This window comes from Artibeus jamaicensis, unplaced genomic scaffold (assembly GCF_021234435.1).
Source record: "Artibeus jamaicensis isolate MK-2021 breed Jamaican fruit bat unplaced genomic scaffold, CSHL_Jam_final contig_519, whole genome shotgun sequence".
Taxonomy (NCBI): Eukaryota; Metazoa; Chordata; class Mammalia; order Chiroptera; family Phyllostomidae; genus Artibeus; species Artibeus jamaicensis.
Window position 1 is genome coordinate 17,982,586 of NW_026521871.1, and position 26,915 is coordinate 18,009,500.

Here is a 26,915-nt window from a genome sequence, read left to right on the forward strand (position 1 = left end):
TCCTTTCTTTTCAAATTTGTAACAAAAATGGAATCCTACTATACATATTATATTAATTTTCTTTGCCTCCCTTTCTCTCTTCACTCTTCATGCTCTTAGCTTCTTCCAGGTTCTAAAGTGAGTACTGCAAATAAATTAATGCTCTAGGGGTCATCGTGCTTTGCACAGGCTTGCCCACCACACTGACCCACAGGCAAGGAGGGACAGGAAAAGTTGCTAAAATTGCTGAATCCGTTGTAATTCTTTTCTGGGCCTAGAAATTTGATTTCTTTTATTCCTTCACCTCTTTACACCTATAACAAGGGTAAAAAAGGAGCAGAAGTAGAGTACATTTAATACCAGGTCACGTTACTAAGAAATGAGTATTGGTGGGATTATACACTATTGCAGTTTCTCTTATTGTAACCTGTGGTAATAGTAACAATAAAAATATTTTAAATGAATGATCAACAGTGATTTGACTTTGCAACACACTTTACAGCTTGCAAAATTCTTCTGCACTTATTACATTTTATATATATATATATATATACACACACACAGCAAAGTGACTTGACCAGGTGCTCACACAAGCTCTGTTTGATCTCATGGCCTGGTTCATTCCAGAAGGCTTCTGCCCATCTGTACTTGCTGATTAGGGTTTGTCTACTGGGCTTAAAAGTGCCCAGGTCTGTGCTCTCTGATACAGTAGCCAGTCTGATGTGAAATGAGTGTAAAATACCCACTAAATCTTAAACACACCATGAAAAAAAGTAAAATATCTCACTAGTAATTTTTATATTGATTACATGTTAGCTTGATAATAACTTGGACATACTGAGTTAATTATGTTAAATATGTTAAAATTAATTTTGCCTGTTTCTTTTTCCTTTTTCTTTTTAATGTGGCTACTAGAAAATTTAACATCACATGTGTGGCTCCCATTATGTCTCTGTAAGACAACACTGACCTCAGTGGTCATGTCTTTTCTTCTGGTGGTGTCTTCCGGGGGGTAAGTCCAGGCCCAGAGAGGGGAGCATGTGCCTCCCCAAGGTCAGAGTGCGGTACCATGTTTATCAAGTCTCTGTATAAGTAACATTATCTAAGATGGATAAAGGCACCAGGTGCCAGAGATACAAACTATAGAAGGTGTGGGAGGCCTAAAAATGTCTGTACATGATCCCCCAAAAACCAACTCTGTATGACTCTCAAGGAGAAGGGCCTCTCCCCTGCCCTCCCCTCCAAGCTCAGCTGGTGGCTGTGAGGGTCCTAACTCATGGCTATGTGACACTCTCCAGCTCCAGGACCCTGGCCCTCAGGCTTTGTGTTATGACCTGTTTGGGCTTTGGTTTGTGGGATGGAGTTTCTTTGAGAACCTTAAAACAAGGAGATGATAAGGGCCATATCCTTTACACAGGGCTGCCACTTTCTGGCACCTGCCTAGAGATCTCTTTTCTGTATGAAATTACATCGGTGAGCCCAGCCCAAATTCCAGCTTAGAAACTGACGCTTGCTGTGCCCTCCGGCGGCTCTGCCAATGTCGCAGAGCGAATGCCTTATTTATAAACATGCTCAGGCCTCCGCCCTCGCAGGGACATCCTGGCCTCAGGGCCCTGGCAAACAGCAGCACAGCCCTCCCTCCAAAGTGGGAAAACCACAGGGCCAAGGGAAGAGAGTGAGCCCAGGGTGTGAGGACCTGAGGGTGAGCCAGGCTTGAAGTGCCCCAAGGAGGGCTGGACACACAGTGGCCACCGGAATACTGGCCCCCTCAGTTCAGCGTTCAGGTTTCAAAGGTGGCCACAGGCCTGGGAGCAGAGGTAGGTGGGGCTCTGCCGTCAGGGCGGCACTCGAGGAGGCGCATAGCAGTTGGCAGGCAAGGGCCTGCCTGTTCTCATTGAACTATTTTTAAAACTTCCTTTTTCAGCCCAACTCCCGAGAGGAAGGGGCTTTCATAAAGTTAGATGTCCTTTTTGTTTTAGGCTTATTTCTTTCCGATTTTAGGAAGCAACCTCTAAAATCAGTAGTTGTAGAAGTACTATGGCTCCGGTGGGCCTGCATCTCTGATGGCCAGACTTCTTCCACTGTTAGGTGGGGCGAGATGGATTAGGGCCTGCATGGGGATGTCTGGAATTTATTTTTTGTTTAAAGGTGAATTGGTTGTTGATGTTCAAAAATAAGGAGAATTTATATTAACTCCAGATTTCTCACTTCTTTTAAAAAAAAAAAAATAAAGATCTGGCAACACTGGGCATGCCACACCCCCACGAGGTGACACTTGGCTGGGCTGAATAACAGTTGTCCCTTTAGCCAGGGTTTGGGTCTCCAGTTTGCCACAGGCCTCTGAAGACATGTGTTCTGTGTTCCTGGATATGTCTCTCTCTGAGCTTCCAATGTGTCTACTCCCTTCTTCTTAGCTTTTCTCCCAACCCTGGTACTGGGTCCTGGCCACCCCACAGACCCCCAGCTGCTGGCAACCAATCTCAGCTTCATCAGCTGGCTGGTCCTGTTCTCCACGTCTCACCTTCACAGAGTAGGCCAGAGAGATGGTGACGGCCAGAGGGAGCCCCTCTGGCACGGCGACCACCAGCACCGTCACACCGATGATGAAGAACTTGACAAAGTACTGCACATAGACGGGCGTGCACTCGGGTAGCCATGGCTTCTTGTTGACCACAAAGGTGTCCACGGTGAAGTAGAGCACCAGGATGATCACCGTGATGGCCGACATCACCAGGCCTGCAACACAGGATGGGAGAGACCTACTGAGGGGCTTTCCTGGGGCTCGGGGACCCTGGGAATTGAGATGTGGAGCAAACCTTTGGCCAAAAGGGCTCTGGGGTCAGGCCAAACCTAGCTCACATACCAGCTCTGCCACTTACTTGCTTTGTGGCCTGGGGCAAGTCCTTGGTCCTCACAGAGCCTCAGTTGCCCCTGTGTACAATGTGGATATGTTTTTATTTTACATGGGTTTGTAAGGATCGAATGCATATAAAGTGCCTCACACAGCGTCAGACACACAATAGCTGCTCAAGAAATGTGTGCTGAGCAAATGTGTGAATAAATAAGAACTGCTTGAATAGTGCTCTCACACAGTAATGATGTGCAGTTGGTGCCATTTATTTACTCACTCATTCAGCACGAGGGACACAGCAGTAAAGAGGACAGAGTTCCTACTCTTGGGAAGCTGCAATTCTAGAGGTGGAGGCAGACAAGAAGCAAATGCGAAGAAGATAATTCAGATACGGGTAATGCTGCAAAGAAGACTCCAGAAATGCTAGATTGTGATGTGGGCTGAAGATAACAATCTAAATGTCCACTGGCAGATGAATGGATAAAGGAAATATGGTATATACATATAAGAGAATATTATCCAGTCATCAAAAGAAGGAAATCCTGCTGTTTGGGACAACGTGGATAGACCTGGAGGACATTCTGCTATGTGAAATAAGGCAGACAGAGAAGGACTCACATGAGGAACCTAAAACAAGTAAACTCATAGAAATGGAGAATAGAAGGGTAGTTGCAGGGGCTGTGGGGAGAGGGGGAGCGGAGCTGTTTTTTGGTGGGTATGAAGTTTCAGTTTTGCAAGATGAGTAGGTTCTAGAGCTCTGCTGTATAACACGGTGCCTACAGTTAACAATATGATATTATACACTTCAAAACTGGTTAAGAGGATTGGCCTGTTAAGTGTCCCCCTCCCCCAAAACAAAAACCACCCCCCCAAAAAAAACAAACTACGAAAGAACACAAGGAAATTTTGGGAGATGGTAGCTCTATTTAGCATCTTGGTTGTGGTGATGGTATCACAGGTATTACCATGTGTCCAAACTCATGAAGAGGTATGCATAAATGTGCACTATTTTTTGGTATATAGATTATACCACAATATAGCTAAAAGAAAAAGTGACATGGGCAGGTGAGGAAAGGCTACTTAAGCAAGGGTGGCCACGGAAGACTTCGTGGAAGAGGTGATATATGAGTAGGCAGATGAGCAATGAGAAGGAGCAGCTAGGTGGTGACCTCGAGGAAAAGAGTTCCTAGTAGAGCAAACAGGTGGGAGCACTTTTTGGGATGAGAAAACTGAGATGTGACTTGCCCAAGGCCACAGGCCAGGTGGGTACTGTAGAGTTAGCAAACGCAGGTGGCTACCTGCTGGGACCCCCTGCAACCCCTCTTGCCAGTTCCCGTGCCTATCTCCATGTGGCACAGGTGCTCTCTGCAGGTGTGTCTGAGACTGCACATACCTGCAGCATTCATCAGAGGGGGTTGCTAAATTGGAGTTTCTTTGTCAGGGATTATCTGGGAGTGCACCCCACCCCGACTGGATGGCCCATATCCAATGGCTGATGTTGGGGTCCAAAAGCACCACCTCCTTCCTGTGAGGTGGGCCAGACCCTGCAGAGGTCTTCTGCTTTTCATGAAGCAGGCAGAGTCTGGGATTTCTCCTGAAACCTCAGCTGTATCTGGTTTCTTCCCTGGCTCTGTTGTGTCTCTTACCTTTTACAGGTCTCATCTGTGAGCACTCTCTCCTCAAATCCCAAGCCCACCCATTTTCAGCTCTGCTTTCGGGAGATTTAGCCCAAGAACGAAATAGAAGTGGGATGTGAACCCAGAAGTACTTGATTCCGAACTCCGTTTTTGGCAGGGCCAAAGAAGTGAAGGGATATGAGCAATGACTTTGAGAGCCATGGGGTGTTCTCCTCGTTTTGCTCCCTGCACCTCAGGGCCCTATTTCCTGGAGTCTTCTTCATGGGGGGGGGATGGAGGAAATCCCTGTGCACATTGTTCCCCCACCCCCACTTCCAGCTGTGGAGCCTCAGAGCCTGCTCAATTGCTGTCTGACAGTCGCAGGGGCGGGAAGCCAAGCTCCCAGCAGCCGGGAGCTCTCACCAGGACCCCGAGTTTAAATATAGACAGCCAAGCCTGTAATTTGCCTCCCTTCTCCACACTGTGGTGCCTATAATTAGAGCCGGGAGACAGCCATGGAGGAGCAAGCAGCCAGGTGGGGAGGCCTTGGCATTTGCCATGTCATTACCCAGGAGGGGAGACTAAGGCCATGTCAGACAGGCAGGACTCACCTTACAGCTGGGCTCAGCTTCCTGGACCAGAGGGGCTGTTACCAGCTTTCACTGGAGCTGCCAACTCAGTTGGGAAGCCCAGCCTGTTGTGCTGGGGATCCCGGCACTGCTCTCAACCTCTTCGATCTTTCATCTGCACTGCAGCTGGGGTGGTCATTGTAGAGCTCCAATGCATCCCTGCCCTCCCCTGCTCAAGCCTCTTCCATGGCTTGCACTGTCCTTAGGATACAGCCTGTGCTCCACGCTCCACATTATGTAGGATCTGGCCCCTCTCCAGTCACCACATCCATCAATTGCTACACACTCTGTGCATAATCTCCTCTGGTCCTCATAACAAGTCAGGTAGGGACTAACGTGCATCCCAATTCCACAGACAAGCAGGCAGGGGCTCAGTTAGGGGGAGTTATTTGTCTAAATTCTTACAGACTCAGCTGGATGAGAATGCAGGCAGTGTACTTCTGGAAGCTCAGGCTTTCAGTTTCACTCTTGTTTATGAGTAGTAACTGAGCACCTACTGTGGAAGGACTCAGATTGGTTGTTGTGGTTGAGAAGGGTAGGTCTCAGGGACCATCTCATGCAAGCCACCACTTTGCAGATGAGGCAGTTGGGGCTCAGCTTGGGGTAGGGCCCTGTCTGGGGTCCTATTGTGTGTGCCCCCCCCCCACACCCTGCACACTCACCTGCCTTGCCGATCTGCACAGCCAGCTTGGTGAGCTTGCCCTGGAGCACCGACTTCTCCTTCTTGTGCATGTTGGCTTTCTTCTTGTCATCAGCATCACCGCCCTCAGCACTCTTGAGGGGCTGCATCTCCATGGCGGCTGCCCCATCCTGCTGTTTGGCTACAGGTGGCAGAACAAGCATGTGTACACACAGACACACACAGACAGACATGCACACACAGGTCAGCCTGCAGGGTGGGGATGCTGGCCCCCACCCTGCCTGCCTGGGAGAGTGTGGTGAGGTACCCACTTCCCCACCTGGGCTCCTGCATGGCTGGCATAGAAGCCCTGTGGTGGGGGTCTGCCTCTTCCAGCCAGAGACACTGGTACCAGGGCCACTGGCTGCCTAGGGCCTGGAATCCAGGACACAACAGGGAGTGACATGGCTCCACCCCAGATTCCCAGCAGAAGTGAGCTGGAGTTCCCTCTGGGCCTCTTTCAAAAGGCCTATTGGCTATTCCCTCATTCAAACAAGACACATAGGCCTTGGCTTTACCCATTGGTCCTTGGGCCATGTTATTGGGATATTAATCACCAGAGAGCAGGGACAAAAAAAAAAGGGGCTTAAAAGGTAAAAGAGAGTGTCCCCATCCATGCGTGCTAGGCCCGCTCCTCATTCAGAGCAGGACTGGCAGGCCTGGAGTCCTGCCCCTTATCCCCTGAGGATCTCAAAGAACTAGCTTTATGTTTTCAACTAAACAGGCAGCACAGCTCAAAGGCTGGAGTGAAGCTGGCTTGCAGGTGTCCCGTCCTCACTGGGTGATGCTTCCATGTGGCCTGGTACCACATGAATCATAGCTACATCCCCCCAAAGACATCAGGTAGCCATAGCTGCAGCTGTATTTGCCTTTGGCATAGCTCTCAGAACCAGTGGAAAGGGGCCGCAGGGACCAGAGGGCCCAGTTAATGCAAAAGGGTTACCTTTGCTCTGGCTGGCGTCCACAGTGCCATCCTGCATTTTACCTACACGACAAAGAATTTTAACAGACAACAGAGAACGGACAACACTCGTCGGTCATCACGAAGACGCAACAGGGCCACAGACATTCATGTCACAGATGGAGGAAGGGCTACGCTGACTCCGTCCCTCCACACAGGGATGCTGGGGATGCCCCAGAGACAAGAACAAAGCTGGCCAGCATGTTGGCTGCAGGGTCTGTTTTGATTCTCTAGGGGCTTGGAGAGAGTGTTTCTGCGGAAATTATTTTGGCCCCAGGCATCTTACAGATTAAACAACAGCTTTGGAGGATAAAGGGGACCCAATAAAGGTGGGGAGCAGAAGGGGGAGAGTTCTCAGGTCCCTAATGAGTAATTTGATTGGTGCCTTTTGTGGGCTGAGAGAAGGCAAAGGGGTGGGGCCAGGGGGGACAGAGAGAGAGAGAGAGAGAGAGACAGAGAGAAAGAGATAGATTGATTGATTCTAGAATGGGACATGGGGAAGAGTTTGGTTAATGTGTTCCTTAGTTCCTGGCTCCAGAAGAAATGGTACTACTCTCTTTTTTCCTTCTGGAGGGATGTCACATCCTGTTTCCTTTTCCGGCATGGACAATTCCATGCCCAGCCCCACTGAGACTGACTTATGCAAAGGGTGGGCAGGGGCTTCCCAGCAGTGGGCTCTGAGGTGCCCCAAGTATGTCCAGGGGGTCTTGGTGGGAGGATTCTGACTCTCAGGGGAAGCTGCCAACCTCCCCTCCATTTGCATGTGTGCACCTCATTCTGAGGGTGACAAGCTGAGACCACACTAGATAAGAAAGGTCAGGTCAGTAGGCCCAAATGGGTACCCACCATTCCTGGTCCTGCATACTGAGCCCTGATGTTGCCGAGTGCTGTGGAAAGGGCTGAGTCTGAGGCTCCCCACCCCTTAATCAGGGCTGCCTGGGAGGCCCTCTCCACAGCTTGCAGGGTGTGTTAACAGGGTGGGAGGGAGTGGTGGCTCCTGCGGGGGGGGGGGCTGAGACACCTGCTTATCAGCACTGTGGACAGAGACATCCTGTCCACTGAGCTTACCCAGACCTCTGCCTGCAGGCCTCACCACCTCTGGAGGAATCTGAGGAAGTCAGTGCCCCCTGGACATTTGCTGCAAAGGTGATTCCCACAGCTCAGGTTCTGGAAAAACTCACCACGTACCAGGTGCATACATGACCTTCATGATGTCATCTAGTCCTCGCCATATCCTTACAAGGTTACAAGGGTACTCTTGTACTTATACCCATTTACAGATGAGAAACTGAGGCTCAGAGAGGGAGAACATCTGCCTGGGACTCAGTGGGTAAATGGAAAGCTGGCCCCACAATGCGTGCATGTTTCTACCCAGTTGAGGAGAAGACAGCCATTTCTCAGCCCCTCTGAGCCCAGGGGCGGGGCACAGAGGTGGCACTGAGGGGACTGGACTCCTGAAGTCCCTGCTGGCCACCAACTAGCTGTATGGTGTTACCTCTCCCAGCCTTTGCTTCCACCTCTGTAAAATGGGGATGCAACGTCCATCTCCTGGGATACCTAAACGTTGGATTAGCAATAACCACTGGGCCATTCATCAGTCTTCCTGACACCCTGCAAGCCAGGTGGGAGGGTTTTTCTCACTCATTTTACAGATGAGGAAACTGAGGCCAAGGAAGGGTCAGAGACAGCCTTCCTATGGAGCATCCTGCATGGATGCTTGATGCTCCTGCATGCTGTATAACCTTGTGGCCACATAATGAGTTCCATGAACAATGCCATCAGCACCACTACAGCCCCGCTGTAGGGGCTTGGGTGGGGCAGGGGCTTTCCTGGATCCCAGACCCACACTCTGTCTCCAAGGGAAGTGCAATGCTCTCCCCACCGCCTCTCATAGCAAAGGCTCAGTGGGTTCAAAGAAAAAGGTCCCCGTTGCTCTGCTGTAAAATTCTTTCTAACAGATTTAAAAAGAGAAGAAGGCCTTTTAGAGTGAACAGAAATAAACTACAACAATTATTTTAATTTTTAAAAATAATTTTATGAACTGGGCTGAAGGGCACCAGAGGACTCTGCTTCAATAGTTGCTTTAGATGGCACAAAGGGGACTTTATTTGTATTGCATATTATCAGAGGCAATAGCCTGTGTGTGTGCCCATTAACCAAGCTAGCAATTTCCTCTTTTATTTCCACAGTGACCACATGGCCAGAAAAATAATCACTGATGCATATGTTTGAGGAAGGGAGTGGTGTCCTGGGGGTGCTCTGATGCAGATGGTCTGGGTTCTCAGAAGCAAGGGACTTATTGGGCACTCTCCTTAGCTAAATGGGTGCTCGCCTGGCCCCAGCACCGTGGCAGGAGTGGCAGGATGGCCAGCTCTGGCCGCACGTGTGACCTGCAGGATGGGCTGTGTTTCAGGGGAGCTGGGATGTAGGACAGAACCCAAGAGGGGGAACTGGGTGGAGACTTGGAGGCTCCTCTGCATCAGATGCCAGATGCAGCTTTGCCAGATGGGTCTGTTCTTATCATGCATTGCCAGGGACATGGGTGTGAAAACATGGATGAGGGGGATTCATGGAGAGGTGACCTGAATTTCTGGGGAGACAGACCACTAAATAGGAGACCTGGGGGATGTCACTTGTCTTCCCTGCTTCTCCATTTCTTTCTCTGTGAAATGCAACAATTTCAACCAAGGTGATACTTACAAAAAGTACCCCAAAGTGCCCTGTAAATGTCTGGAGTTAAGAGTGATGTATAATTAATTAGTCATGATTATAAGAGACATGTTAAGTAGTGATTACATTTATAATCATAAAAGAAATAAAAAATAATAATGGCCACCATAAGGCCTCCAAGATACATGGAACACAACCATCTTCAGCTGGGACAGGTTTGGCGAGTAAAGGCAGAGGGAACACTGCCACTGAATTTGTTTTCTATCTCCAAGTCATCCCAAAATGGCTCAGAGGAAGGAGGGGAAAGGAACAGCTACTTCCCTCATCACACCCCAGCCCTGTGCTTCTCAACCTTTAACACACTCTCTTGGAGACTGGAGAGCTTGTCAGAATGCAGATTCTCATTTCAGTAGGTCTGTGTGTGGGGGTGGGGGTGCTAAGATTCTGCATTTCTAACAAGCTCCAAGGAGATGCCCAGCCTTCTGGTCCTCTGATTACATTTTGAGCAATGGCTTAGATCACTGTTCCCAAAGTACATTATGGGGGCATACCAATCCTGCAAGATTCAGCCAGAAAGGGTCCTGCAGCCCCGTCAGCCTGGAAACCCCTGCATGGTTCTGTATCTGTCCACATCACACCAGCACGTGCAGGCAGTGAGCAGTCCTGCCACGAGGAAGACACCAATTCTCTCCAGAGGTTATTAAACATCTTTGATCACAGGGTCATTTTCTTGGAGGGGGAATATCCATGTGAAGTTTACAAGACAAACTCCATTGAGAAATCGTGAATCAGGAAGAGGAACACCCACTTTAGAGCCAGCCAGGCCTGGGTTCAAATCCCAGTTCTGCTATTCTCTAGCTCTGTGACCTTGGTCTTGATCTCCTTGAGCCTCAGTTTCCTCATCCTGAAAGTGGGGATAATAAACTCTGTCTCAAAGGGTTGTCATGAGGATTACATGAGATGGCAATCATGAAACGCTTGCAAAGTGCCTGGTGTACAGTTGGTGGTCAAGAAATTCAGTTTCCCTGTCTTTCCTGAAGTTTTTCTTGGGACACGTGGAGTTTTCTGCTATAGTTTGGATGTGAAGGTGCCCTGTTTTGGGGACCGGCCAGCCCAGATGCAGGCTATGGGGGAGGCAGGATGTCACATCCTGTTTCCTTTTCCTCCAGGCTGTGGGTTTGCCTACCTCATTTCTCCCTGCTGTCCCTCGCCACCCTTCCCTGACGCATGACACCTCCCACACCCCAAGCTGTCTTCCTTTCTCCTCCTGTTCCTGAAATAGACCCACACCCAAATTAGCCCTTCTTGGCAAAACACTGTTTGCAGAAGTGTCTTGCCCAGCCCCTGACATCTACCACATGCTTCCAACCTGGGTCACTTTGAACCCAGGTGGCTTAGCCAGAGGTCTGGCTCAGGATGAGGTGGGATAAGCCTCCATGTCTCCCAGGAGTGGTGAGGAGTAAATGCAACAATGGATGAGAACCCCCGAGCCCGGTGCCTGTACGCAGCGATGCTGGGGCACTGGCTTCATGACTGAGCCCTAACGGCTTTCAGCAGTTCAGGAGCAGACTATCATGTTCTCTAATTTGGGGACAGGGAACATAACTGAGAAACAGAAGACTCATCACTCTGAAGACGGGAGGGTATGGATAGAAGAAATTTTCTAAAGGTTTGGAGGCAAGTGCATGGAACTCCTCCCTGCCTGTGTGTGAGGAGGTAAGATGCAGACCAGGTACAGTGGCAGCACCCTGTACCTGCTGCCTCCTCCTGAGGGGACAGTCAGAAGGCAGAGACCCAGGACAAATGCTCCAGCACAGGCAACAGCGAGAAACACCAGTGCATATCTGAAGGCCAGAACCAGGCCTGAGCCCAAGCAAAACCCCTGCCCGTTTGCTCCATGAAGGAGAAGAGGAAGAAATGTCTACCAGTGGCTCAGCCATGCTACAGGGTGGGGCCAAGGAGCTGAATCCTGGCCTGGGTCCCCCTGCCTCGAAGGAATTTTAGAGCCGAGGACTGGAGATTTCACTGGGGACCCAGAGGCCAGCTCAGCCCAGGTCCTGACCCCAGGCCTTCTTCCCAAAGCAGGGGCCAGGAACATACTTAGGAGAGGGCCACACAAGTGGGACACTGCTTCTTGGGGCCAAATCTGAAGATGGGGTCATGCTCCCCTTCAGGACTCCATTGGAAGTCAAAGGCTCCATAGGAGCCATTTTGGTGCTGCAAGTGGGCACAGAGCTGATTCCCCATGGTGGCTTCTCTCTTAAGCGCCTGCCCCATGTGAGAGGACGACTGTCCCAGAGCTGTCCATGCACATCCAAGATTTGTGTGGTCCAGAATAAGGAGAGGCCAGCCCAAAGTTGGGGGTGGGGGAGCGAGACACCCATCCACCCAAGACCGAGAGCTCGCCATGGGAGACGTACCATTGACTAGGCTGGTATTTGCACTATCTGCAGCATTTGAACCTGCCGCACCATCGGCCGCTGCGGGGGTGGGAGGGATGGAAAATGCAGTGTGTCACAATGGAGAAAAGCAACAATGCAGAACAGCAACAACAATAAAGATATGAACAAATTGTGGCAAATAACATGACTATATTCTTAAAAGAAAATCTCCACTGGAGATCAAGAAACTCAAATTTGGGGTTGGGAGTGAAATGTTCTCATAGAGATGCCACAGAAGTCAGGGGCAAAAAAAACTCAGACATGGAGGGTCTTTGAAATAAAACATGGAGGATGATCAACGTGGTCAAGGCGGGATGGCGCTGTTCTGTGGTGAGGGTCTGGAATGATGCACCCCACAGGCCCAGCCAATCTGGTGGGTTCCCATCAGAGAGGGTTCTATGAGGAGAGGGGTTCTGGCTTTTTGTCAGGGCCAGAGGGGCCCATGGCATGGAGTCAACTCAAAATATTCAACAACTGGTGCACTTCAGCACTGGCCATTCTGAATGGGTTTGCCATGACCACTATCACATGTACTGGCAGGACATCCAGCAGTGGCAATGACTTAGCAAGATTCATCCCCTTGACTCAGGCCATAACCCATGGCCACCTCCTCCTTCCTAACCAGCACTTGAAAGAAAGATTGCCTTGGTAACACCATGTGAGATGCCCCACCATTTAAAAGGTGACATCAAACATGTCACATTCCGTGCCTGGGATAGAGAAGGTATTAGAGTGTCTTCCATAATTTAGAAATTAAAAATAATATGAGATGGTCAAATTCATTCTTGTTGTTCTTTCTTGGGTTGGGAGAACAGGTTCTGTGGGAAGGAGAGGGAAGAGACTGCTGAGGTCTATGGGTCAGTGGGAAGCCAGCTGGGCTCTGTGGGAACAGGTGGGGAGCAGGGCTGTGGGGTCCCATGGTGACAAGCCCCGGCATGTATGTGTGTGGGGCTGAGGGCTGTGTGGAGACAGCAGCAGTGCCATTGGCATTGGCCTGCAGGATGGCTCACTGGAGGGGCAAGTAGGCCGAATGGAGTGCCGGCTGGTCCTGTGAGGCTGGTGTCACCTGGTACACAGCTGAGGGTTGGGCAAGGCAGAGCCCCCACAGTAAGGGAGCATTCTCCAGCTGTGTGCTGGGGTCTAGGGCCCAGGCTCAGTGGGCAAAGGCTGCTGCTATTTCTAAGAGCCCCATCTACCCTGAGGGGTGTCTTACTGTACCTGGTAGCTGAAGGCCATCCCCCTTCTTCACACCTGTGTGATGATTTTTGAGACATATTAATGAAGGAGAAGCATACACTGCCTCATCTGTGCGTACACACACACACGTACACACACATACTAGCATGCCCAGGGTCATCCTGAAATGGGGACCCATGATTGTTGGGCTTTAAGCAATGTCCCTGATGGAGGGGATGGTGCGGCAGTGCTGAGGGGGCTCAGCCCCAGCTGTGATACTCATGGGAAAGCTGAGGGGTGAGGCTGCCTCCTGATCCTCTTCTGCTATGTGTCCTCCATCCCACTTCTTCCCTCTACACTGATGCCCTCATCTGTTGGGGCACAGGTAAATATTGAGTGAGGGACCCCATTCTGTGCTTTAGGGCAGGAGAGGCCTGTCTTTCTACTGGCATTTTCAAAAACAGGTCAAGCCTGTGGGAGCTTCTGCCCCTCACCCAGGGCTCAGTGAGGTCAAGGAAATGGGCAATGGTTGCTACATCCTGCCCAACTGCCTACAATTTGGGGCCACATCAAGTCGTAACTTCCATGTCACTGCGTGGACACTGTACTGACATTCTCTAGGCCTCTTGGCCAGGACTTTGTCCTCAGTTTCAACCTCAGCTCTCCCCTTGCTCTCCAGATATGGATTTCACAGAGTTCACCTCAGTTCCACTGTTCCTATTGGTGGGGCAGCCAAATCTTAGGGGGATTCCATTACAAAATGGGTTTTACCCTTGAGGACAAGTAACCTTTGATTGTGACCCAAGCTCTGTGCACAGTTGACCTCTGAGAGCTGGAGGTAGCAGGGCTGCCCCTAAAACTCAAGGATGGGTCTGTCACCTGCTATCTCATCTCCTTACTCTGGACTCCAGGAAGTCTGGGTGATGGGGACTCTCCTCTGGGTTTTGGGGAGGAGGCAAGACAAAAGACTAAGGGTGGGGGGGTGTCCTGACAAAGTGTAAATGTTGGGTGAGAAGCCAGCTGTGCTGGGGCTAAAGGCCCGGGCTCTTGCATCTTCTGAGCATTCCCCCTCTGCTCTGAAGGCACCTGCAGCCCAGAATGGCAGCCTGCTGCTTGAAGAGGGCCCAGGGAATGAGGAGTCTTATTTCCAGAGGGAGGAGGAGCTATAACCCAGATGAGGTGGCAGCACCAGGGGCATCTGAGAGGGGCTTACAGCAGTTCACTTGGAGCCACCTTCCCTAGAAGCTCCTGTGCCCACATCTGGGGAGAATCTGTGATGGGTGGGTTTGCTGCCCTGCTCAGTGCAGCTGAGAAGAGTGGAGGGATATCCAGGTGGGGATTTCTACTCGACATCAGGGGTGATGACAGGAGTAGGTCATGCTTGAGGTTGGAGACTCAACAAATGCTCAGCACCCTTAGCCTGGCCTAGTGGGGAGGAAGGGCTTCCGTGACATGACTGGACAAGACAGAGACTGGGACAAGACCCTGGAGATGGAACAGACAGAACCCTCCTGGCATGAGTAGGGCCTTGAGGATGCAGGAGGTGGCTGTTGGCACAGGGTGTCGACATAAAGGCACTTTATAACTGTTTTGTGGAGTGAATGATTCAACAACAAAAAAGTGGCCTTAAGAGCTCCTCTTCTGGTCCACAAGGGTGTTGGGCTTACCTTTCTTGTCTTTCTTCTCTTCCTCCTCACCGCCGGCCCCCAGCAGGGTAAAGATAATGCCAGTCTGGGAGTTCACACCCACAGCGGTCACCACCATCCGTCCAGAGCCCTCCATCACATGGGTCCCTGGGGAAGGACGTAGAGCAGCCAAGTTATCATTGCACAATCCAAGTACCCTCCCCAAAGAAGTGGAAGAAACTCAATTCAGAGTCTTCTCCTGGCAATTTGCCTGCTGAGGTCCTAGGGCACTAACCATGCTTAAGGTTCAAACTATGAACCTTTTAGGATGATTTCTCCTTGGGACAGCACTGTGATGGGCCTGGGGCTCAAACACTGCTAGCCCTCGGTTCTCAGGACCCCAGATGGCTCAGACCTACCACTTAACACCCTCTCCTGCAGTGACTCTCCTCCCTCCCTCCATCTCTCTCTCTTGCTCGCTTCTCCTATTCCATCCTTATAGGCCAAGCAGGAACCACTCTCTCTTTTCCCTATTGATCTAGGACCAGACCTCACTGTGCTTAATTCTAACACCAGCATAGAAATGCCAACTAAGCTGTTTACAGGACTGCTTAAAAGGGGGTCCACTCTCCACAAAGATCTGGGGAAAAAGCCCAGGGCTCTCTGAACTCGGGTGAGAAAACAATGACATCTTTATTTTTCTCAAACATCTAACTGAAAAGTAGCATTTCTCCCGCTGTGAATGCAGACAATCAACCCCAGGAGCACCAGTAGCACCCCAACGCCACTGCATGTGTTACAGGAACTGCAGGTTTTCTTCTTATCACTTGACAGCTGTTGCAGATTTCATGGTGCTCACCCTTACTTTACGATAAGGCAGTTATTAAACTGACTGATGATCTTGCCATTCAGTGTACTAATGAAGAAGCAGGTACACTGCCATACCACACCTTTTATGACTTTATTTCAATCTCACTGTTGTCCTTTGTAATCCAATGTATTTTGTTTTATACATTTCACAGTGTTAATCTGAGAAGGGGTGGCGCATGATAGCACCAGACTTCCTTTGGCATACATGATGCAGAAGTTAAGAACTCCTTTCTTAGAATTTTAGATTTTTCACACGGGGTTCCAAGGGGCCCTGGGGTTTTTTCACAGGCGCAGCAGGAGCAGCCATGGGGAGTGGGGTGGGGGGAGGGCTTTGGTCAGAGTGGCTCCACTTTTACACACTTTTGGGGTTTCTGTGTTGACTACAGGGTCTTGTCGCTACTGTGTGGGTCAGGGAACAGCTTGTCCAAGACCACTCAGGTGTTTGCAGCAGAATGAGATAAAATGCAACGGTAAAACCGCTGAACAGGTGGTATATGGATATAATACAATACTACTCGGTCTTAAAAGGGAAGGGAGTTCTCACATACTACCACATGGATCAGCCTAGAGAACACTATGCTAAGTGAAATAAGCCAGTGACAGAAAGACAAATACTGTTTGAGTGCATTTATACGAGGTCCCTAGAGATGTCAGATTCAGAGACAGAAAGTGGAACTGTGATTGCGGGGGCTGGGGAGGAAGCAATGGGAAATTCATGTTTAACAGGGACAGAGTTTCAGTCTTACAAGACAGAAGAAAGTTCTGGACATGGATGGTGGTGATGGCTGCATAACACTGTGAATGTGCTCGCTGTCAATGAGACTGTGCACAGACTGGTTAAAACGGTCAATTTTATGTTATCTATATTTTACCATGACAATAAAAATTGGAAAAATACGGGTCAAAAAGGGAAACCTGCTGAAGCTGTGGTCTCACTGAGGAAACACGGTGACTGTGGTGAGAATGGTGGGGACCTGGCACAGGAAATGGACAGCAGCTACAATAGCCCAGGGCTGACATCACAGGAATGTTGGCGCTTTATCTCCAGGCTGGTGTTGCGGATGCATGGCTACTGCGTCCTGCCTAGCAACTTTGTCAGAACAGAGGCGCCCCGCACAGAAAGAGAGCTGACCAATAGGGCCTGAGTGATGTCACCAGCAGAAGGCTCAGGGCACACCTGGGGAGCCCCCCTCAGTCCTGCTGCTGGCCACTCTATTTAGTAAAGGATAGTCAGGTGCCTATTTTCCCCTGATTTTAATTTTTACCACTCTGGGTAGTAAGCTCTCTACAATGCAGCACATACTTCTCTCTTCAACAGAGAAGTAGGAATCTAGTCTTCGCCTGGGGCAGTGTCTCAGGCTGTCCTCAGGCTGCAAAGTGTAAGAACTATGTTGAGTTTGCAAGACAGCATCTGAGGGGCCCAATGGCCATGAACACTGACACTAAATGGCCGGATGACTTGCTGCACTTCTGCTTTTTAGAGTTTTTTCTTCTTTCCTTTCAAGATTGGTTGCTGCTTTTCCCTGTTTTCAAAGTAACTTGTCTCTAACAGTTTCTCTTTGTTTTCTAATTTGCTTTAGACTTGATGTCTAGGTGAATAAACTCATCAGAACTGTATCTAAATAAGTGTCAAGAGTTTTGAGTCAGGACTCGAAGAATTTCCTTAAAGCAAGGAATCTACTGTCACTTTACAAGAGGTTTCTCCCACCCCTTCCCTCTGCTTCTAGGGCCCGAACATATCTTGAGATCGTAGGAGTATCTGTGTGTGTGCATGTGTGTGGTGTTCTAGCCTCTGGGCTCCCAGTGTCTCAGGATCTTAAAGTGCTTGACAGACGGACACTCTCCGGTAAGTTCCTTTAAGGCAAGGAGAGGTCAGTCTGTCCATCCATTAATGGTTAACTAGGTCATGAAGGCTCCCAGAAGGGGCATGAAACCCAGTGAGCTGTAATAGAACCCAGATCCTCAGATGGTGAGCTCCCCTATGGCTTCTTGCTCACTCCCAGAACAGAAGAACAGTGCTTTGGGGCAGGAAATAGTGGGGTGGGGGACCACAGAATGAGCTCAAACACTGATTCCAGCCCAAGCAGCCCAGGCTGGTATCTTCCCATCATAGGCAGACTCTAGGGCCTACCTATCCCCCAAGGGGCACAAACAGGGAGAGCTAAGGCCCAGCAATGGGACCCTGGATATTATAATAACTTGCTGTTAAAATGTTCTGTTACACACCAGCTTAGCTTGTGTATGGGCTGTCAGGAGTGTTAAATATCAGCAGTGTTATACAGATGAGGAAACTGAGGCCCAGAGAGGTCATGTGGGGTGAGACTGGGGTCACTGTAGATCTTTAAAGGTGAGGGAGGAACACACTTCATTGCATTCAGAGTGCAGACAGCAGTGGCGGTATCTAGCACCACCTTCAGGAGGATACCTGCCCTGTGTCAGGCAGCATGCTAACCCTTCATACAAATCATCTTTAAGCCCTCACACTGGCCCTCGGTTTATGGGGGAGGAAGCTGAGGCTCAAAAGTGGCTTGCCCAGGCTCACAGCTGGTGGGGGGCAGAGCCAGGATCTGAACTCTCTGAGCCTGTTCCCCTTGTCAGACCTCTCCCTCCAGGAATCAAGGCCTTCACACCCTGGTCCCAAACACATTTGTGAGTCTGCTCTGCCTGGGTGGAAATGGAGACACTGCTCCCCACCTCTCCAGCTCTAGGTGGGATGGAAGAAAACACAGAGGGCCAATTTCTGCTCAACATAATCAGAACCCCCCCCCCGCCCCCGCCCTGCAAAAGTCACTTCTAATCTAATCACTCCCATTGAAGCAGGGAGCTGGCAGCTCTGCTCTGGGAGGCACAGAGGGGGAAGAAAGGAGAAGGAAGCCAGGGAGGTCAGTGGTGAAGTCACAGCATACCCCCTACCCAACCTCAGATGACCAAAGTTGTCCTCTAGGCCCCAGCAGTAGATGAGCATCAACATGCTCTTCTGGCCCTCCCTCCTCTGTGCCCTAGTCTCAGCTCTGACCACTGTTCCCAGCTCAGCTACTCTCTGTAGCTCCCAAAGTCTAAATGCCTCCTTTGACACCCCTTGGGTCAGACCCCAGCCTTTTTCTGGCCCTTGACCACTGATTTCTGCCCTGTGGCGCTGCCCCGGGAGTATGCACAGCTCACTGGGCTTTTGTGTCCAGTCCCCCACTCCCTTTGGGCACCCAGTTACCACTGCCTGGGTGCCCTTCCCCTACTCCTCCTCCAAAATGCTCTCCTCAAGCTTTCCTCTCTCCCACCAGGACCTAGGGCCTGGCTACCCCTCTTTCCAGAGGAAGAACTGAGTGTACCAGGTCAACCCCCTAGGCTGTCACACCTTAGTTCCAGGGCCCCTTACAGAGGACAATGCTTAACCCCAAAACCTGTGGCTGTAAAGGTAGAACCCCAGGCATACAAGTCAGAGGTTGAATTCCTAAATCTCTCAAAGGAAAGCTGCAGTTTTGGGGTAGGCACTGAGCTGAGAACCCTTTGGGTGTGGCCCCCCACCCCACAGGGGCTTGCCCCTGGACCTCACTATCCATGGTCCCCTGGGCACCATCCCATAGCCCCCATCTCATCTAAGCTCCCATGGAGCCCTTCAGAATATACAAGCCTGGTGGGGGGAGAGTTGAATAGAGCGGCCGTGAGCTGAGGGCAGCCTCCATGAAAAGGCTACATCTTGGAAAGCTTGGATCTCAGTTTAGATGGGGCCAGCAGAGGCCTGTGTGGACAGACTGACCAAACATGGAGCCTCCTGCCAGGGATGCACTTTTCATCTGATGGACAGATGCGGTACAGTGACAATTCTGTGCTGGGCTCTGGAGTCGGAAGGGAGAGTCCCCTCTGATCCCTGCCCTCCAGGAGCTCTCAGTCTAGTTGGGTGTGAGGGAACACAGCCACACAAACCAACAACAGCACAAGACAACAGAAACCCAAGGGCCCAGTGGCCTGGCAGGGGGCACAGACCAGGTAAGAGTGGCGAGGTGGGACAGAGGGACGGCACAGAATCAGCTGGACTAAAGCTCAGGGCTTATGAAGGGAGGAGTGGGAGAGAAATAGGATTGTGGAGCAGCCTGCGTGGAGGTTTGCAGAGTTGGGTCTTTGCCTGGTGTTACATAGGGAGACACTGAAAGTATTTCTAGGGGAAGGGAGGAAGAGGACTGATCTTTACTGAGCATTCCCAACATGCCAAGTGCAGTCTGAGCTGCTGAGCTGCCTTCTCCAGGCAGCTGTTCAGTTACTCTATGAGGTAATCATCATCCCCCCATTTAACAGACAGGGGAGCTGCCCTGGGAGGTCATCTCCACAGGTGGCCTGAAGAGGGCACAGCTGGGGTGGAGTGAGGGTGGGGCTCTGGTCTCTGTTCTTTCCATCTTGCCAGGAAGGCTTACGGCAGTGTCAGAAGGCAGAAAGGGAGATGGAAGCAGGAGAGTGGTGGGGGCTCAGGCCCAGGGAACACTAAGGCTTCTGCCAACTGGATGGCCTACCCTGTCCCACCTGCACCTTGCCTTTGACCTAGTAGCAGAGAGTAGGCTAGAACCTTCCCGACTGCAGGCTTGAAGCCCATCTCTACTTGACACTTGCTATGAGTAGCAGGAAATGGCCCCTACCCAGCCTAGTCCAGATGTTGGCTGTCTCATGGCCAAAGGCTCATACAGTGGCAAGTGGAGTACATTGAGTCCCTGGTTGCAGAGCTGGAGGGGCCTAGTTTTATAAAATGAGGCTTCTGAGCTCAGAAAGGGCAAATGGCTGGTTGAGGTTGCACAGCACCTGAGGCATAGGTTAAGGCTTGAACTCAGTGCTCCTCACTCTCCTGGTTTTGTCTTCCCAGGCCTCTGTCTGGACAGGAAGAGGGGTAAGGTCATACCTTCAAAAAGGTATCTTTCTGGGGGTAGAGATGTGAAAAAGGGATGCAGTCCTTATGATTACCAGCCCAGACTCAGTCCTTTTATCATTGCTGTTATCAACACAGTTAATAACAGTAATCAGACTTCCGGCCAAGATGGAGGCATAGGTAGGCACACTGTGCCTCCTCGAACAACCAAAATAAGGACAACAACAATTCAGAAACAAAGTAACAACCAAAACTGAAAGAAAATTGAACTCTGTGGAAGTCTGACAACCAAGGAGTTAAAATAGACACATTCATCAACACCGGTAGGCGGGGCGGAGTTGGGTGGTCAAGCGGAGAGGGGTTGAAGCACAGGAAAAGGTGGATACTGGGTGTGCAAAGTGGCACCGGGCAGACCCTGGGCACCCAGGTGGTGGCTGGCAGACCCTGGGTGTGGGGTGGCAATGAGCAGACACAGCGAGGCGGTGATTGAGAATTGGGGCACTGTGTGCAAGGTTGCTGGCTGACTGGGCAGCGGTCCCATGTTTGCGCACAGGTAACTGGGAGGCGAGACAGATCTCGTAACCCAAGGTCCTAGCGCTGGGAAATAAAGACTCAAAACACCAACTGAAAACACTTGTGGGTGTTAAGGCGCAGGGAGAGACTCCCACCCTTACAGGAAAATTCATTGGAGAAACCCACAGGGTCCTAAAATGCACACAAGCCCACCTACACGGGAATCAGCACCAGAAGGGCCCAGTTTGCTTGGGGGAAACGGCGGCAGGGACTGAGGCGCAACAGAGAGCAAAGTGCCATTTTTTCCCTTGGACTCTGCCCCCATATACAGCATCACAACCCAGTGACCTGGGTCACCCTGCCCTGGTGAACACCTAAGGCTCTGCCCCTCATATGTAACTGGCATGAACAGACCAAAACATTATGGCTCAAGCAGAAAAACAGCTCAGAGCCCCAGAGCCAATACTTATAAGTGACAAAGAAATAGCCAACCTATCAGATGCACAGTTAAAAACACTGGTGATCAGGATGCTCACAGAACTGGTTGATTTTAGTCACAAATTAGATGAACAAATGCAGGCTTCACTAAGTGAAATGAAGGAAAATGCACAGGGAACCAACAGTGAAGGGAAGCAAACCAAAACTCATATCAACAGTGTGGACCAGAAGGAAGAAAGAAACATTCAACCAGAACAGAATGAAGAAACAAGAATTCAAAAAAAAAATGAGGAGAGGCTTAGGAACCTCTGGGACATCTTTAAATGTTCCAACATACAAAGGGGTACCAGAAGGGGAAGAGGAACAGCCACCAGTGGAACACTTATTTGAACAAATAATAAACGAGAACTTCCCCAATCTGGCAAAGGAAATAGATTTCCAGGAAGTCCAGGAAGCTCAGACAGTCCCAAAGAAGTTGGACCCAAGAAGGAACACACCAAGGCACATCATCATTACATTACCCAAGATAAAAATGAAGGAGAGAATCCCAGAAGCAGCAAGAGATAAGGAGACAGTCACCTACAAAGAAGTTCCCATCAGACTGTCAACTTATTTCTTAAAAGAGACCTTGCGGGCAAGAAGGGGCTGGAAAGAAGTATTCCAAATCATGAAAGAGAAGGACCTACATCCAAGATTGCTCTATCCAGCAAAGCTTTCATTTAGAATGGAAGGACAGATAAAGTGTTTCTCAGATAAGGTCAAGTTGAAGGAGTTCATCACCAAGCCCTTATTTTATAAAATGTTAAAGGGACTTATCTAAGAAAAAGAAGATAAAAAATATGTATACTAAAATGACAGCAAACTCACAATTAGTAACAACCACAACTAAAATAAAAACAAACTAAGGAAACAACTAGAACAGGAACAGAACCACAGAAACAGAGATTACATGGAGGGTTAGCAACAGGGGAGTGGGAGGAGGAGAGAAGGGAAAAAGGTACAGAGAATAAACAGCATAGATGGCAGACAGAAAATAGACAGGGAGAGGGCAAGAATAGTATGGGAAATGTAAAAGCTAAAGAACTTATGACACATGGCATGAACTAAAGAGGGAGAATGTGGGAGGGAGGGGGTGTGCAAGGTGGAGAGGAATGAAGGGGGGAAATGGGACAACTGTAATAACATAATCAATAAAATAGATTTAAAAAAAACCCCAGTAATCACACACACTTGCAGAGCGCCAGACATGTGAAAAGCATTTTGGTGCCTGTGAGCCTGTCCCCCTCAAAACAGCCCTGTGAAGTAGGTTTTGGTGCAAGCACAACCCCAAGTCCCACCCACTCACGGCCCCTCTGGTTCAGAAAGGGTCACACAGCTGTGAGCGATAGAGCTGGGACTTGAACCAGTGCTCTCTCCACTACACCCCACTGCCTCTCATGGAGAAGAGGCAGGGTAGTGTAATGGAGAGAGCACTGGCCGAGCAGCAGACAGGGCCTTCCTGCAGTCATGGTGTCATCCTAGGCTCCCTGGAGGCAGTGGCAGTGGTGGCAGGTTCAGCTCTCCATGCTTGGCCTACCACTCGGTTGGCAGGGTGGGCAGCAGGCCTAAGAGGGCTTGCTGATGTTCTGCGCATCCTTGTGTTGTTAATGCTCTGGCTCCCGAGGTGATGGAGGAGGGTGGGGGTCCTGTAGGGGGCAGAGCTAATGGGCCATTTGGAGCCAGACCCTTGTGCTTTAAAGGATAAACCCCCACCCTGGTCCCCTGGCCCTTCTGTGGCCACAATGATGGCACCTAATCGTTGGCTCCCCAGTGGAATTTACCATAAGACATTTCAAATAGGCCATGCCGCTGGGTAATCAAAGTTGCAGGGTCCTTGGAGGCAAGTTCACTAGTGGGGGCTGCAGGAAGAGTACAGGGCTGGGAGGCTGGAGGCCTGGGGTCTTGGTCTGGCCCTGACCTTCACTCTGCTCTGGGCCTCAATTTTTGCAGCCACAAATTAAGACAAGGCTAGGTTCTCTAGGGATCTGTAAAGCCCCCAAAGGCTGCAAAGTCACAAGTCTGGGCATTTTTTTCTCGTAAGAGGGATTATTGCTTCCATGGGACTCTCACAGGAGTTCATGACCTAGGAGGGTTCAAAACCACTGGCCTTCCATGAAAGGCAAAGGAAGGCTAAGGAGCTCCTCCATGTTAAAAGAGGCTGAAGGTGCAGGACCTCTAAATGCCACACAGTGTCCCACACTGGGTCCCAGACTGAGGATGCTGTGGAGACAGTAGGCAAACGTGAATATGGACAGTACATTAGATGGCAGTACTGCATCGACGTCAAGTTTCCTGAGCTGGCAGCTCTGCTGTGGTTACACCTGAGAATATCGTTTTCTTAGAGCACAGTGTGAAGTGTGAAGGGGCCCAGGGCCATCACGTGTGCATGATGAGGAACAGGGAGGCTCCTGAGAGGGGATGGAGCAAAATAGTAACAACAGTTGAACCAGAGGAAGGGGCATGTAGACGTTCTTTGTACTATTTTTGCAATTTTTCTGAAAGCTTGAAATTATCTTAAAATACAAAACAAAAAAGAAATGGGCCAGGTCAGAGTTTGTGCTCCAGGGCCAACCCATCTGTTTCTTGACTCACACAAGCTTTACAAGAATAGGGATTTCTTGTCAACACTTAAACATTGGGAGATGGTGCGTGAGAATCTGGATCGCTGGCTTCTCTTGCAAAGGGAACACTGCAGCCACACTGAGTGGCACTTCTGCAGGCAGTGGCTGGAAGCAGCTGTGCTCTGGCTTGGCACCTATGGTCTCCCTGGCTAGCCCTGGGGATGTGTGAGCCTGCGATTCCTGAGCATTTCTATTCTGTCTGGTCTGAAGAGCCTGACATGGGCCGGGGCCTGCCTGGCTGTTCTGGGGAAGGAGCTCCAGGCCTTTAGGATTTCCTTTGTTCCTGGAGCACTGGGGATATCAGAATCTTTCTGAAGGTTGATCTGCCCCCATTTGTCAGATGGGGAGATTGAGGTTCTGGGGTGGGCAGAGATCACAGCTGGAGCAGATGGAGGGCTGGAACCTGAGTGCTCTGTCTCCAAATGTTGCTCTTCTTCCACACATAGCACCTCACACGGTATTATTTGCAAAGGACAGTCACATCAGTCTGTGAATGTGGTCCCCACAGTAGCCCTCTGGGGTAGGCAGGGGGAAGTGTTCTCCCACCTACTCCCCCACTGCATGGACACAGACATAGAGGCTTTGAGAAGGAAGCAACATGCCCGAGGCCACATACCAAGTTCATTTCAGAGCCTGGATCTGGCTCAGCCTGGCCTGACTCTTCTCTTTCTACAACTCATCAGCACAGCCTCTCTCCTCACTCTGGCAGGCAGTGCCTGAGCCCCTAAGGTATGCAGAGCCCACAGGTGGAGCTGGTCATGACCTCCTGATAATCTCAGGCTTGGGCTCCTGCCTGCTTGGATCAGTCTGGGTGAATGGATCAATGCAGAAGTGCATCAGTGCATCTGTCTATGTCTGCCTATCTGCCTACGGCCAAAGAAAGAAGGGGCCCATGAAAGTGAGACCCATTAAATTTGGGTGGGTGGTAAGACTGTGAATGGGTTTTGCTCTTTATTTTATTTGAGATGGTTTGCACAGTGCAAAATTCAATCAATGTTATGAGGCTGTGCCCAAATGGGCCAAGCACATATGGATGTCACAGGCTGACTAGTGGGTCCCAGGCAGTATGGGAGTGACCACCAGAGGTAGTGCTCAGAGAGGCCTTCATGGAGCAGTTAGGTCTGAGCAGATGGGCAGGAGGTAAATGAGCAATCCCAAAGGAGGAGAGCCATTAGGGAGGAGGGAACAGCCTCAGCAAAGCCTGGGCAGAGGGAATGGAGCCAGGTGGGTCTGCAGTAGAGGTACACAGTAAGCAGGTTGTGGTGAATCCCTGACTTGCACAGCTGGGAGGGGCACTGCATTCTGTGCTTGGGCCCACTCTACAACCTTGCCACCCACAGCCTGTCCCGACCCAGCTCACATACAATCAGTGACAAGGAACATGCTGTCTCATAGGCAGCCTCTTTTGTCCTAGAATGATTCTTCTGTTACAGAAGTCTTCTCTTCCCAGTTAGATTGCTTTCTATTGGGCTGACTGTGCCGCTTTCTCACTGTCTTTGCCCATGAGCCTAAGCCAGGCTGCTTACTCCTCCTTCTCCCCATGCAGCTGTGTTTCTGAATGTCAGCACTGATGCTCACAGTCAAGTTTCATTTTCTTCAGTCTAATTCACACTGTACTCTGGTGATCTCTGTGGGTGCTGACTAGTGCTTCCTTTTTGCCATACTCCCTGGGATGGCGGTCTCTGTGAACTTGATGGGCACACTTTCCATATTGTGACAGGACAGAGCTCCAGGAAATGCCATTAGAAGCCTTCTACCAGGTAACTTGCAATTCAAGAATCAGCACAAACTGGCTGAAATCTCCTGGCCTCCAGCACAGCCTTCTCTATCTTGTCCATGAGGACATCATGGGAGACCATGGCTGCTGTCTCCCGACATCCAAAGGCCCAGGGCCTACTTCATACCTAGGCTCTCAGCCAGTTATATAGGTTGAGACCAAAGTGGTTGGGTCAACCTGCGCCTGAGGAGCCTCATAGTGCCTTTCTTTTCTCAGTGCTCACAGAGCACCCACTCCTGAGCTGAGGACCAGTGCTGACCCTGCTGTGACACCACAAGTTTGGGCTTTGCAGGGCTCTCTGAGATTCTTGCCTTTTGTCTGTCCCTAGTCCACTGTTCTTCCCTACTGAGTGCAAAGCTTACTGCCAAGTCTCCAAGGGCTTGGAGGTCTTAGTTCTCATAGGACCCCTTGGTCTTCTTAGTTTCCTTAGAGACATCCTGCCATCCCTTCCTGGTTATGAGGCTTCTCCCTGACTAGGGGAAGGGACATAACCAGACCACTCAGTCTCAGTGTCTCCCCTTGACTTCCAGTGATCCAGATGACCGACCCGGCCACTTCTCCCAAGAATGCTTGCCTCTCTGCTAAACACTTCAGTCTGGCAGTCAGAACCAGGGCCATGATCCTAAGCTCTCATGTAGCCCTAAGTTCCAAGAGGGCATTTGAAGCTTTATTGTCACTGTTCTGGTTTTAGCTCAAATATAATCTCAGGTACACCTTCCCTGACCAACTAAGTTTCTATCCCTTCTTCTGGGTTTCTATTTCACTACCATGGTAGAATATCTTCATCTGATTTAGCACTATCTGAAATTATTTTACGTATTTGCTTGCTTGTTTTTTTATTGTCTGTCTCTTGGAGTCTAAGCTCCAGGAGAGCAGGGACCTTGTTTGTTCCATTAACTTTACTAGCATACAGTAGGTACTTAATAAATGTTGGTTGAGTAAGTTCTGGGTAAAGAAATGCCCAGCCCTGACTCTCATTCCTTCTCCTATCTTACCCCACAGGCCTGATGAACTTCCTTTTTGTATTTCTAGGATGCCCCCATCCCTTCAGATCTCTGTGCCTTTTATGTATTGGCCTCTGCTAGGAGGGCCCTTTTTCCACAACTCTGTTTGGTGGGCTCCTACCAGTGCTTTAAAACCAGTTCAATTCCACCCCCTTCTGTTCCCTTCTTGGCTTTTGT

The 26,915-nt window shown here is 50.2% G+C and overlaps 1 protein-coding gene across 11 annotated transcripts in view; it reads right to left on the minus strand.

Moving 5' to 3' along the window:
- ATP2B2 (ATPase plasma membrane Ca2+ transporting 2) overlaps positions 1-26,915 on the minus strand; it is a 494,651-nt gene that overhangs the window by 60,705 nt on the left and 407,031 nt on the right. For 9 of the 11 annotated variants that reach the window (XM_053668978.1, XM_053668979.1, XM_053668975.1 and 6 more), the window contains 6 exons: positions 14,670-14,795; positions 13,045-13,077; positions 11,806-11,865; positions 6,698-6,739; positions 5,738-5,896; positions 2,501-2,715 (listed from right to left, as the gene is read on the minus strand). In XM_053668978.1, the coding sequence (XP_053524953.1) occupies positions 2,501-2,715; positions 5,738-5,896; positions 6,698-6,739; positions 11,806-11,865; positions 13,045-13,077; positions 14,670-14,795 (635 nt within the window). The remainder of the gene's footprint in view (positions 1-2,500; positions 2,716-5,737; positions 5,897-6,697; positions 6,740-11,805; positions 11,866-13,044; positions 13,078-14,669; positions 14,796-26,915) is intronic. The other 2 variants (XM_053668981.1, XM_037130798.2) reach the window with 2 other exon arrangements.